This window comes from Lithobates pipiens, unplaced genomic scaffold (genome assembly GCF_037356315.1).
Source record: "Lithobates pipiens isolate NorthernLeopardFrog02 unplaced genomic scaffold, aLitPip1_a1.2 Scaffold_27, whole genome shotgun sequence".
NCBI classification, from domain to species: Eukaryota; Metazoa; Chordata; class Amphibia; order Anura; family Ranidae; genus Lithobates; species Lithobates pipiens.
The window spans coordinates 205956161-205968896 of record NW_027507788.1 but is presented as its reverse complement, the minus strand read 5'-3'; the positions used below and the strand labels follow the sequence as shown (position 1 = coordinate 205968896).

At 48.2% G+C, this 12736-nt stretch overlaps 1 protein-coding gene across 1 annotated transcript in view; it reads left to right on the top strand.

Moving 5' to 3' along the window:
- Window positions 1–448: 448 nt before the first annotated feature.
- USP28 (ubiquitin specific peptidase 28) overlaps window positions 449–12736 on the top strand; it is a gene marked incomplete in the record, with an annotated part of 144235 nt that continues 131947 nt past the window's right edge. Inside the window, 1 exon segment of the mRNA XM_077458138.1 lies at window positions 449–594. Within this exon segment, the coding sequence (XP_077314264.1) occupies window positions 496–594 (99 nt within the window).

Here is a 12736-nt window from a genome sequence, read left to right as displayed (position 1 = left end):
TTTTTTCTCAGAATTTTTCAGTTTGCACCCCCCAAACATTTTGAGCACCAGCCGCCACTGCTGTTGGGGGTACTTGAGGACTGGAGTTGATCTCCATTGATCTAGGTAAAGATCTCCACCATAAATAGAAGCAGGAAAAAAAACAGGCTAATCTTTGGATGGCTCTCATTGCCCATATCAACCAATCAGACTTCTTCTTTTACTTTCAACTCCACAAAAAATAAGTGCGAATCTGATTGGTTGTTATTGACAGAAGGGAAAGTTCTGACTGGGACACTTTTAATGTATAAGCTCCTTTGTATTACATAACATTACAGAGGAGATCTAAGGATCTCTATGTATGGTTCTTCCACCGAGCACGGCACGCCGGTGACGTCACGAGACCCCGGCCAGAGATCGCTCCGGGGGACAAATGAATGGAGGTGGGCAGGGCCGCTCGTATCGGGGGTGTTCTGTCCTGGCGGGGTGGGCGTGTCGGTGGGACGCGCTCCGGAGATGTCCGGGGAGTCCCGAGCACGAGGTGTCACGGTCGGCAATAACATGGCACCGACCCGGCAACCGGATGAGGACGGCGAGAGGAGCCCGCACAGCACGGTGAGGGGGAGGGGAGCGAAGGAAATGGGTTGGGGGGAGTTATAGGGGAGAGGAAGTGCGGCACCGGAGCCCGTCACTGTGTACCCGGATCACCCCCTGACACTGCCGGGCACCCTCCCCGCACAGGGACAGCCCAGGCCCGGGACAGTGGAAACTTTTCCTGTCCTCCATCTGCACTTTATTTATAGACCGCCTGTCTTCAGGAACCTGGGCCCTCTGTGATCTCCATGGGGGCCCCACAGCCTGCTGTGATCTCCATGGGGCCCCACTGTCATCCACAGGGCCACTCAGCCTGCTGTGATCGCTGGGGGACCCCATTGTGATGTCCAGGGGCCCCGCTGTCATCCACAGGGTCACTCAGCCTGCTGTGATCATCATGGGGCCCCACTGTCATCCACAGGGTCACTCAGCCTGCTGTGATCATCATGGGGCCCCACTGTCATCCACAGGGTCACTCAGCCTGCTGTGATCTCCATGGGGCCCCGCTGTCATCCACAGGGTCACTCAGCCTGCTGTGATCTCCATGGGGCCCCGCTGTCATCCACAGGGTCACTCAGCCTGCTGTGATCTCCATGGGGCCCCACTGTCATCCACAGGGTCACTCAGCCTGCTGTGATCTCCATGGGGCCCCACTGTCATCCACAGGGTCACTCAGCCTGCTGTGATCTCCATGGGGCCCCACTGTCATCCACAGGGCCACTCAGCCTGCTGTGATCTCCATGGGGCCCCACTGTCATCCACAGGGCCACTCAGCCTGCTGTGATCTCCATGGGGCCCCACTGTCATCCACAGGGTCACTCAGCCTGCTGTGATCTCCATGGGGCCCCACTGTCATCCACAGGGTCACTCAGCCTGCTGTGATCTCCATGGGGCCCCGCTGTCATCCACAGGGTCACTCAGCCTGCTGTGATCTCCATGGGGCCCCGCTGTCATCCACAGGGTCACTCAGCCTGCTGTGATCTCCATGGGGCCCCACTGTCATCCACAGGGTCACTCAGCCTGCTGTGATCTCCATGGGGCCCCACTGTCATCCACAGGGTCACTCAGCCTGCTGTGATCTCCATGGGGCCCCACTGTCATCCACAGGGTCACTCAGCCTGCTGTGATCTCCATGGGGCCCCACTGTCATCCACAGGGCCACTCAGCCTGCTGTGATCTCCATGGGGCCCCACTGTCATCCACAGGGTCACTCAGCCTGCTGTGATCTCCATGGGGCCCCACTGTCATCCACAGGGTCACTCAGCCTGCTGTGATCTCCATGGGGCCCCGCTGTCATCCACAGGGTCACTCAGCCTGCTGTGATCTCCATGGGGCCCCGCTGTCATCCACAGGGTCACTCAGCCTGCTGTGATCTCCATGGGGCCCCACTGTCATCCACAGGGTCACTCAGCCTGCTGTGATCTCCATGGGGCCCCACTGTCATCCACAGGGTCACTCAGCCTGCTGTGATCTCCATGGGGCCCCACTGTCATCCACAGGGTCACTCAGCCTGCTGTGATCTCCATGGGGCCCCACTGTCATCCACAGGGTCACTCAGCCTGCTGTGATCTCCATGGGGCCCCACTGTCATCCACAGGGTCACTCAGCCTGCTGTGATCTCCATGGGGCCCCGCTGTCATCCACAGGGTCACTCAGCCTGCTGTGATCTCCATGGGGCCCCGCTGTCATCCACAGGGCCACTCAGCCTGCTGTGATCTCCAGGGGCCCTACACCCCAACTGCCAATGTCTTCTTGTTGGGATAGCTGTGCCTCTTTAATTGTCCTGATCCATTGTCACGATATTCAGTGTGGGGTAAATTTGAGCTGCCATCAGAACGTGAATATGAACTGTAATCTCCTGAACCCCACGCCCCTGACCTTTCCAGGACCTCAACCGCCAATGTTTCCATGACCCCTGACCACCAGCATCCCCAACCGCCAACGTCTCCAGGATCCCACGACCCCGACTGCCAACGTCTTCCTGTTATGCCGCGTACACACGAGCAGACTTTCCATCAGAATAAACTCAGACAGTCTTTCCGACGGAGTTCCAACTGAACGGACTTGCCTACACACAATCACACCAGAGTCCATTCGCTTCGATGGGTGATGACGTACAACAGGACTAGAAAAAGGAAGTTCAATAGCCAGTAGCCAATAGCTGCCCTTGCATCGTATTTGGTCCACCGGAACAGCATACAGACGGATTTCCCCGATAGGAATTGGTTCTGTCTGAAAGATTTAAAACATGTTCTATTTCTAGGTCCATCAGAATTTTTGAAGAAAAAAGTCAGATGAAGCCCACACATGATCTGAATATCCGATGGAATGATTCCGACTGACCTTTTCTGCCAGAAAGTCCAACCGTGTGTACACGGCGTTAGGAAGATATTCTTCTCTAATTGTCCTGATCACTAATGTCACCGATCCGATATTTAGTGTGGGAAAATGTGAATTTCCACCAGAACATGAATAAGAAATGTGATCTCTGGGACCCCGCGCCCCAGTCACTGTGGTCTCCGGGGCCCCGCGCCCCGATCGCTGTGGTCTCCGGGACCCCGTGCCCCAGTCGCTGTGGTCTCCGGGGCCGCCGACCACCAATATCTCCAGGATCCCATGCCCCCCGACTACCAACGTCTTCCTATTGGGAAGACGTTCTCGCTAATTGTCCTGATCATCATTGTCACTGATATTCAAAATGTGGGTACGTTTGAACTGCCCCCAGAACATGAATAGGGAGGAACTCTTCCATGGGTATACTTGTTCCTTGGACAACTGTCTACAAGGGCCTATCCCTCACATGGGAAGACATTCACTCACTTCCTGGCAATAAAACTGATATACTTTAATCTGCTGCTTTTACTAAGGGAAGGGATGGATTTTCACTTCAGTTCCATCACTTCCCCCATGTCAGGACAGAGCTCTGCTTTGTTTACAAAGTTCTGTCCAGCCTCTCCCCTCGCTGATCAGCGGGTGCCAGTGGACATCCATTGGCCAGCACCTGCTGATTGGTGTGTATTGTCTAATCACAGCACAGCCGCGGCGCATGCACCCTACCCAGAGGTGCCAGGTCACATCCTAGGTACGTGGTCTGGCGTGGGAAAGCCGCCTCTGCTGCCATATAAGTATGCCAGAAAAAAAGAAAGAATGGATATGGGACTTTACATGAGGCATGTTACCATTGATGATAATTTATGAAATGCCTAGTTATAAATTGAGTGTCACAATCCCCAAAGGGGGGTCCATGGATCCAAAATGAATTCAATAATAAATCTGATAAATATGATTTATAATGCATAGTCTTAATATACAATACATAGGGTAAACAAAGAAACCATAATAAATAACATTTAATATCAATGATAGATGGACATGATAGGTACAAGCAATATCAATGAATATAATAAAAATAGCCCTCAAAAATTCCGCTTGCGTTTTGCGAGCAGGCGATTGTGGGCTGCCTGGGAGTGGGGGGCAAGCACCGCCAGCAGCCTGGATTGTATGGGAGTCATTGTCCCAGTCATTGTAGGGGAAGAGAGGAGCGCCGCCGCCTGGTTTATCAGAGCGCCGGGGAACATAAAAGTTTTCATTTCAATAGCTGTGTGTTCCCTGCCGCGCGCCGTCGTATACAGCCCCTCCTCTTTGTCCGGACACTTGGATAGATGGATCACCCGTCCAATCCTGGGACGGTTGATCTGTCTATCAAAGTTCCCCAGACAAGGTGGCACATGGCGGGGAACATACAGCTATTGAAATGAAAGCTTTTATGTTCCCTGGCGCTCTGATAAACCAGACGGCGGTGTGTCTCCTCTCTTCCCCTGCACAGGTAGGCTGCCCTGGCGGACACAGTCATAAATTTAATTGAATGTGAATTTATCGTCAGCCAATATCGGCATTTTTTTGAAGTTGTAGTAAAAATCCTGCTTGCTGCATTTATGGTGCGTTTTTGGTCAAAAAAAAAACATCAAACTCACCTCCTCATTGAAGTTCATTGAAAATGAAGCAAGAACTCATCAAAAATGCACCTGTGTTGCATATTTTTTGAGTTGCATACCTATGAAAAACACCACAAACAAGGCAAAATTGCAGGCGTTTACAGCAGCCTTCATTGACCCCCCCCCCCCCTTTTTTTTTTTTTTTTTTCCCTACGCTAAATGCTAAAACCCCTATTTTTAGCTGATCATTTTAGACGGCCGAAATGTTGGTGCATCACTAGCACTAGTGTCCGTGCAGCTGCTGCATCTCTATTCACTAACACGGGCTGTAGACATGTAAACACCTCATTCACACTGTATGGACTTCAGTAAGGATGAGCTCCGGCATGTTCACAATTAGCACGTGCCGAGCCCGCCAGGAAGTCGTCACTGCACTAATCACAGGCAGTGAGACATTGCCCCATCTCTTCCACGGCACATCAGGACAATGTCTCGCTGGCTGTGATTAGCGCAGCGCCGACTTTCTGGTGGGCTCTGCACGTGGCCTGTGTGAACACGCCTGAGATCGTCCTTAGAACTCAGTGTCCATGTGAATGAAGCCTTCCTGTGTGTCAGGATCCTCTTCTGTTTTCTTCACTCTAGGATCATTGTGTCCTCCTACTATTTTTACAAATGTCAGCAAATTTCTCCTAGAGGGAAGTGAACACCAGAAGACTGCAACGCACAGGAAAGCTTCAGTCACATGCACACTGAGCTCCATACTGCGTGAATGAGGTATTTGTTTACACGTCAGGAGCCACATCCATGCAAATTAAGTGTCAGCAGATGTATGGAAACAGCCACACGTTACTAAATTTGATAAGCACACAGGAGCGGGTTTATGGCCCCAAACACGCACACCAGCCCCGGGAACACCTTTCAAAGTTGATGTGCGGTTGTGTCCATACAGCCGCTGTGTCTCCATTCACTAAGGCTACTTTCACACTGAGCCGCCCGAGTGTTAGCACCGCTTGTTTTTTGGACACTAGTGGGTGGCTTTTAACACCCCCCCCCCCCTAGTGGACGAAGAAGGGGTTAAAAGTACCCGTGTTGCGGTGCTTCCGAATCGCTGTCCATTCATTTGAATGAGCACGGTGTTGTTGCTGCATGCAGGGCTTTTTCTAACATCCCACAAGCGCACTGCCTCAGTGTGAAAGCACTCGGGCTTTCACATTTGGGCAGCATTGGAGGCTGTTTTCAGGCGCTATTTCTAGTGCTAAAAAAAAAACGTTGTGGGGGTCCCCCCCAGGTCCATATCAGACCCTTATCCGAGCACGCTACCCGGCCGCATCCCCCCCCCCCCCCCCAAGCACCTTGTCCCCATGTTGATGAGGACAAGGGCCTCTTCCTGACAACCCTGGCCATTGGTTGTCGGGGGTCTGCGGGCGGGAGGCTTATCGGAATCCGTGAGCCCCCTTTAATAAGGGGGCCCCCCACCCTATGTGAATGAGTATGGGGTACAATGTACCCCTACCCATTCACCTGTGAAAAAAAAGAACACAACACACAAGGGTTAAAATAGTTTATTGCACAGCTCCGGGAGTCTTCTTCCATCTTCGGGGGTCTTCTTGCCGGACTCCTCTGCTATCTTCTGCTCTTTTACTAGCGGAGGAGCCCGGCTTTCTTCTTCGCCGCCGCCCTCTTCTTCCGAAATTCGGGGGTCTTGTTCACCTCTTCGGTTCTTCTTGCCGGGCCACCGCGCCTTCTTCCAGCTCTTTTACAAGCGGAGGCCCGGTCTTCTGTGGCCGCTGTCTTCTGTTCTTCTGTTTTGGGTAAAAAAAAGTCAGCCGGAGCCCACACACGGGCGGATTTTCCACCGGATTGTTTGATTGTGTGTACGTGGCTTTACTGACATTTGTATAGATCAAAGGTAAACCCAGAGCTGTGGACATATATAGTAATTTGGAAGTCTTGTGTAGACGACGTACCTGGCGGGATTGGGTGGTTTCCTCGTTAGCAGTGATTACTGCAAGAACAGTGATATGGTGTTTTATTTAATTACACAATGAAATGAGTTGCCTGAGGTAATTGGATTATGTAGTGTGTGGGTGTGTTAGAGGTAAGGCTGAGTGAGGTACGTTTTTTTTTATTTCAGAGGGTTATGGGCTTTTGTATGAACAGTGTGTAGACCAGAGCAACCAATCTGATTTCTGAATGGATGCTGTAAACAATGTTTAAAAAGCGGATTGGCTGTTCTCATTGAGACACTTTGTATGAAAAATACAAAGTGTCTCAATGGGAACATCCAATCCGCTTTTTAAAATGTAATTTTCCAAGCTGTGTGGAAAAAGTTAGGCCGCATTCACGTGGGCGTACATGAGCGTACTTCCGTGTCTCAGACACTTTTTAATGCTTTAGCCCTGGTTCACATTGGTGCGATTTGACATGTCAAATTGGCGGCAGTTGCTGGCAATGGCACTGTCCTAATTGGTGCGTCGTGGCACCGTCCTTATCGGTGCGTCACCGCACCGATTTCAAAAGTAGTTTCTGTACTACTTTTTGTGATTTCAAGGTGCGATTTCCAATGACGTCTGTAAAATTGCCGCAGAAATCGCGACTGACACGCGGGAGTAAAATCGTGCGAGTTCAGCTTCGTTCCCGCAGCTCAGTGGGAACCTGGGCTAAATGCAGTTTACTTCAAGACATGAAAAGCCGTAGCCTTCAGTGCCGCTCACCACAACACATAGATTTGTGCTTTGTGGTACGCTACTAGGTGTTGTAGTAGGCTGGCTAGGTGCATTAGGGTGTCATTTAAAATGAATTGTGCAACGGTGCACTGTGCAGTTTTGTTTGTTAACCACTTCAGCACTGGAAGATTTGGCTACTCAATGACCAGGCCATTTTTTTTTTTTGATACGGCACTATTGCGTGGTCGTGTGACGCTATACCCAAACAGAATTGACGTCCTTCTCCCCCCCTCCCCATGAATAGAGCATTCTTTTGGTGGTATTTGATCGCCTCTGCAGTTTTTATTTTTTGCGCTATAAACAAAAGAAGACCAACAATTTTGAAAAACCATTTTGCTGGCTTAAGACCAGACCACTTTTTGCAATTCGGCACTGCGTCGCTTTAACTGACAATTGTGCGACGTGGCTCCGAAACAAAATTGGCGTTCATTTTTTTCCCCCCCACAAATAGAGCTTTCTTTTGGTGGTATTTGATCACCCCTGCGGTCCTTAAACAAAAAAAACTTCAATTTTGAAAAAAAAAAAAAGCATTATTTTTTGCTATAATAAATATAAAAATATATAAAAAAATTTTTTTTTTCTTCTACATATTTTTGTAAAATAGGGGATAGTTTTATGCCATTTTAATTTTTTTATTTTTTTTTTATTGCGACATTATGGCGGACACGTCAGACTTTTTTTGACACATTTTTGGGACCATTGTCATTTATACAGCAATGAGTGCTATACAAAGGCAGTGATTCTTGTGTAAATGACACTGGCAGTGAAGGGGTTAACCAGGGGGTGGCAGTGTAAGGGTTAAGTGTGTCCTAGGGGTGTGTTACTAACTGGGGGGGAGCTGGGCTGTGTGTTAGTGAACAGTGATCTCTGCTCCAATCACAGGGAGCAGAGATCAGTGTCACTTGTTGCTAGGCAGAACGGGGAGATGCTGTTTACTTCCGCATCTCCCAGTTCAGCCTCCCTGTGAGACGATCACGGGGGGGGGGGGGCCAACCGGCTCATGCGCGCCGCCGGCGGCGCGCACACACGATGGCAGGGCGACAATTTCAAATGGACGTACCTGTACGCCAATTTGCCTGCCCGCGCCATTCTGATGACGTACATCGTTGTGCGCCGGTGAGGAAGTGGTTAAAAAAATGTAGGATTATTATTATTATTTATTTTTCTAATTAAACACGTTTTTTTATTTTTTCCTCGGTTTAGACCAATATGTATTCTACATATTTTTGGTAAAAAAAATGAATCGCAATTTGCGTACATTGATTGGTTTGGGCTAAAGTTATAGCGCCTACAAAATAGGGGGTAGACTTATGGTATTTTTTTATTATTATATTTCTTTAGTAATGGCGGTGATCTGCGCTTTTTATTGGGACTGCAATATTGCGGCGGATATGTCGGACGCTTGATACATTTTTGGGACCATTGACAGTTATACAGCGATCAGTGCTAAATGCTAAAAAATGCGCTGATTACTGTATAAATGTCATTGGCAGGGAAGGGGTTAACACTAAAATTGAAAACACACACACACACACACACACATATTTTTTTTTTTTTTTTTTTTTTTTTTTTAACAAAACCTTTACAGCCCCTTTAAGCTGGCCATACATGTATCGAAATGTGGGCGGTTCAGCAGGGACCAGCCAAGATTTGATCCATGATATGGGCAGGCTGATTGTAGCAAAGTCGATCCATCAGTCGACTTGGGTACAACCAGCCTGTTGGTTAAAAAAAAAAAAAAATGACATGCAATTACTGTCGCCGGCTATAGCTGCTAGCAGTAATCATTGTGTTCTGCTGACAGGGACAGCTCCCGGTGCCCCCCCTACCGGGAGAACACATTGGCGCCGTGAGAGGCATCTCCCCATCAACACGGACTGTGTTGATGGGGGAATTAAGCGAAAATGGAATCTCTGGGTTGCTTTAGATGAAATATGTATTGCTCAAAGGTCCCCTGTCCCGTCTCGGTATCGGAGTGAACATTTCAGATGATCCTAAATTATGTTGATCATATTGGTTTTTATTTCTTGTTTGTTGTTTTAATAAACATAATTTATTGCAATAGTAGTGAGCACGATGGAGGGATGGCTTTATATTGATTGAGAATATGTAACTATGGAGTTTAGGATTGTATTTTTCCCTGAGGCTCAGATACAAATTCAAGAATTTCCTTCACCTTTTATCATAATAACATTTATTTCATACAATGCATTTTTTAGTGAACAGTTGGCATATTCTAAAACATTAGATTACAATGTATCTTTGTGAAGTTGTGCTGTGTATCGGTGAAGTGTCTGACCTCTGAGTTAACTATTTGGGCCCCTTTCACACTGGGGCGGTGGGTGCGCCGGCGGTAAAACCCCGCTATTTTTAGCGGCACTTTACTGCCAATTTCACTGCGCTATTCGGCCACTAGCGGGGCGCTTTTACAGCTAGCGGCCCACAAAAGGGTTAAAACCACCGCAAAGCGCAGCTACAGCAGCGCTATGCTGGCGGTGTAGTCACAGGAGTGGCTCTTTCAGGGCACTTTGCAGGTGTTATTTTTTAGCGCTATGGCGCCTGCAAAGCGCCCCAATGTGAAAGGTGTCTTAAGGACCAGGCCCTTTTTCTGATATTTGTTGTTGTAGTATTCTTTTTTAGAAAATTACTTGGAACGCCAAACATTTTATATTTTAGCACAGACCCTAGAGAATAAAATGGCGGTCGTTGCAGTTTTTGTTGTCACACGCTTTTTACACCGCACTTTTTCAAATGCAGTTTTTTTTTAAAATACACTTTAAAAAAAAAAAAAAACATAATAGATACCCCAATTGTATATGAAACATGTTATGTTGAGTAAATAGATACCTGACGTGTCATTAGGGGTGTTGCATATAATCGCAGCATTGGTGGATCGTGTTTTAGATGGACGTTCACGATGCTGCGAGTCGGCTGAATCGATGTCTAGTGACGTCATTCGGCGCTCCGTGTTCTGCCTCTCCAGGAGAAACAGAGGCAGAGACTGTGTGGTGGATAAACCCCCCCCTTCACTGAAGCAGAAAGTCAGCTGATTAGCTGACAGCCTGTACAGTGCAGGGGTAGGAGCTCAAGGAGACCCGACATCAACAGAGGCTTCACTGGAGGTATCGGAAGGGAGAAGACACAGTGAGCAGCATGGAGGAGAGGCAATCGAGTGACACTGAGAGCAGGTGGGTGCCAGTGTCACTGATCCAATTATCCCTCCTGCCTCTGGCCCCCCCCCGGCCGCCCCTCCTGCCTCTGGCCCCCCCCCGGCCGCCCCTCCTGCCTCTGGCCCCCCCCCCGGCCGCCCCTCCTGCCTCTGGCCCCCCCCCCCGGCCGCCCCTCCTGCCTCTGGCCCCCCCGGCCGCCCCTCCTGCCTCTGGCCCCCCCCGGCCGCCCCTCCTGCCTCTGGCTCCCCCGGCCGCCCCTCCTCCTCCTAAATTTGAGTTTATCTGACTGCTTGAATTTTTTGAATAAAATGTTTTTACCCATGCAAATATAATTGTGGACAGGATAATCATAATCAAATCGGGAGACCAGTGAAGATACGCACCCCTACATGTCATGCTTTAAAATTGTGCACGCTCATGGAATGGCGCCAAACTATGATACTTAAAAATCTCTATAGGCAACGCTTTAAACATTTAAACATTTCTACAGGTTATCAGTTTAGCATTACAGAGGAAGTCTAGTGCTAGAATTATTGTTTTCGCTTAGACCGGTGATGGTGAACCTTGGCACCCCAGATGTTTTGGAACTACATTTCCCATGATGCTCATCCACTCTGCAGTGTACTTGAGTATCATGGGAAATGTAGTTCCAAAACATCTGGGGTGCCAAGGTTCACCATCACTGGCTTAGACATTGGTGGTGATACCTCACATGTGTGGTGCAAACACAGTTTACATATGTGGGCGTGACCTACGTATGCGTTCACAACATTTTGCATAATACCACCAAATATCCACCCATGGCTTAAAAGTGTGGCTCATTGAATCCATCCCCGCTGGTTTCTCTGAGGCAGAGAGATTCCAGTGCCTCTGCCAAAGGGGAACCTACTGGATAAATGCCCTAGACATACTCCCACCAGGAGATATAAATGAAGAGCTAGAAATAAACACTATAAACTGTTGCACCATCCTATACAAACTGAACTTTCCATTATTATCCCCTCTGACGTGCCGCAACCAGACAACCAACTCCCTACATAAGACTATGCATAAGTCACACAGCTAAAGCCCCATACACAATATCCGTTTTCCTGCTGATTTTATTTATTTATTTTCCTTCAGATTTACCAAAACCATGTAGTAGAAGGGCCTGCCTGATTGCGTACACATTGAAAATCCTAAGGTTTGACCTTATATTATATGGTTTTGGTAAATCTGAAGGAAAAAAAATCATCAGCAGAAAAAAGTGACATTGTGTATGGGGCTTAACAGTGACTTGGCATACAACATACTGCCACAAATACCAACGTTACACATAAAGAAATACGTTTCTATTCTAATCTGGCATCTATCTTACGCCACTGCTGGACCCACCAGAATCATGACACCCTAATGGGTTCCTAGAGCCTAGTACATGCCATCATCTGTTACTATAGACCCTTACCCACCTCTCATTTAACTGACCCATTAAGGAATTTGGTGTGTGTATATTGTAATTAATATATATATATATATATATATATATATATATATATATATATATATATATATATATATATATATATATATATATATATATATATATATATATATATATATATGTGTGTGTGTCCCGGATCACTATACTGCGTATGCTTTTATACCCTGATCACAACTTTTTATTTTTACCACCAATCCTCTCCTCTCCTCTCCCCTCCCCCCAATTCAGTTTAGTTTTATTCATATATAGATGAATCGATCTGTACATGCATCGCTGCTTAGTCTGCACTCACAGCATGTCTCCAACAATACAACCCAACTACCATCAGTCATCCATCAACCAAGCCATTACTCCACCCCTTACTCCTCCCCCTCACCTCTTATAGGCCCACTTGGCAAACATGGGTGCAGGCCTGACGAAGGAGCCGCACGTGCTTCCAAATGCGTTACCGCCCTCAACTGACGCCATCGGCCTTGTGTGTTCCAGAGTGAATCTGGAATCCAGGCCACCTCTGTCTCCTCGCTCCTGCATGACATCGGAGTATTCTGATATCTGCTGGACAGCTCTCTCTGCTCTCTACTTGTAGACCGAGGAAGGACTAGGAACTTGCATGAAGACTTCACATTACATGCCTTATTGTTCGATCCTGTAAGCGTTTTTTAACCCCTTGTGCTCTGAATTTAATCTTTTTAATACTGCACTTAGAGGCGCCTTTCTTCCATAATCTTCCAGAGCTGTTTCTCCTGAGCACTGCCGAAGTGCCATCCCTTCACCACCACCCAGGACTGGCCATCCACCTTCACCAGTGCAACCTCCTATCTCTACGTATGTGTTCACTGCTGCATGCAGGGG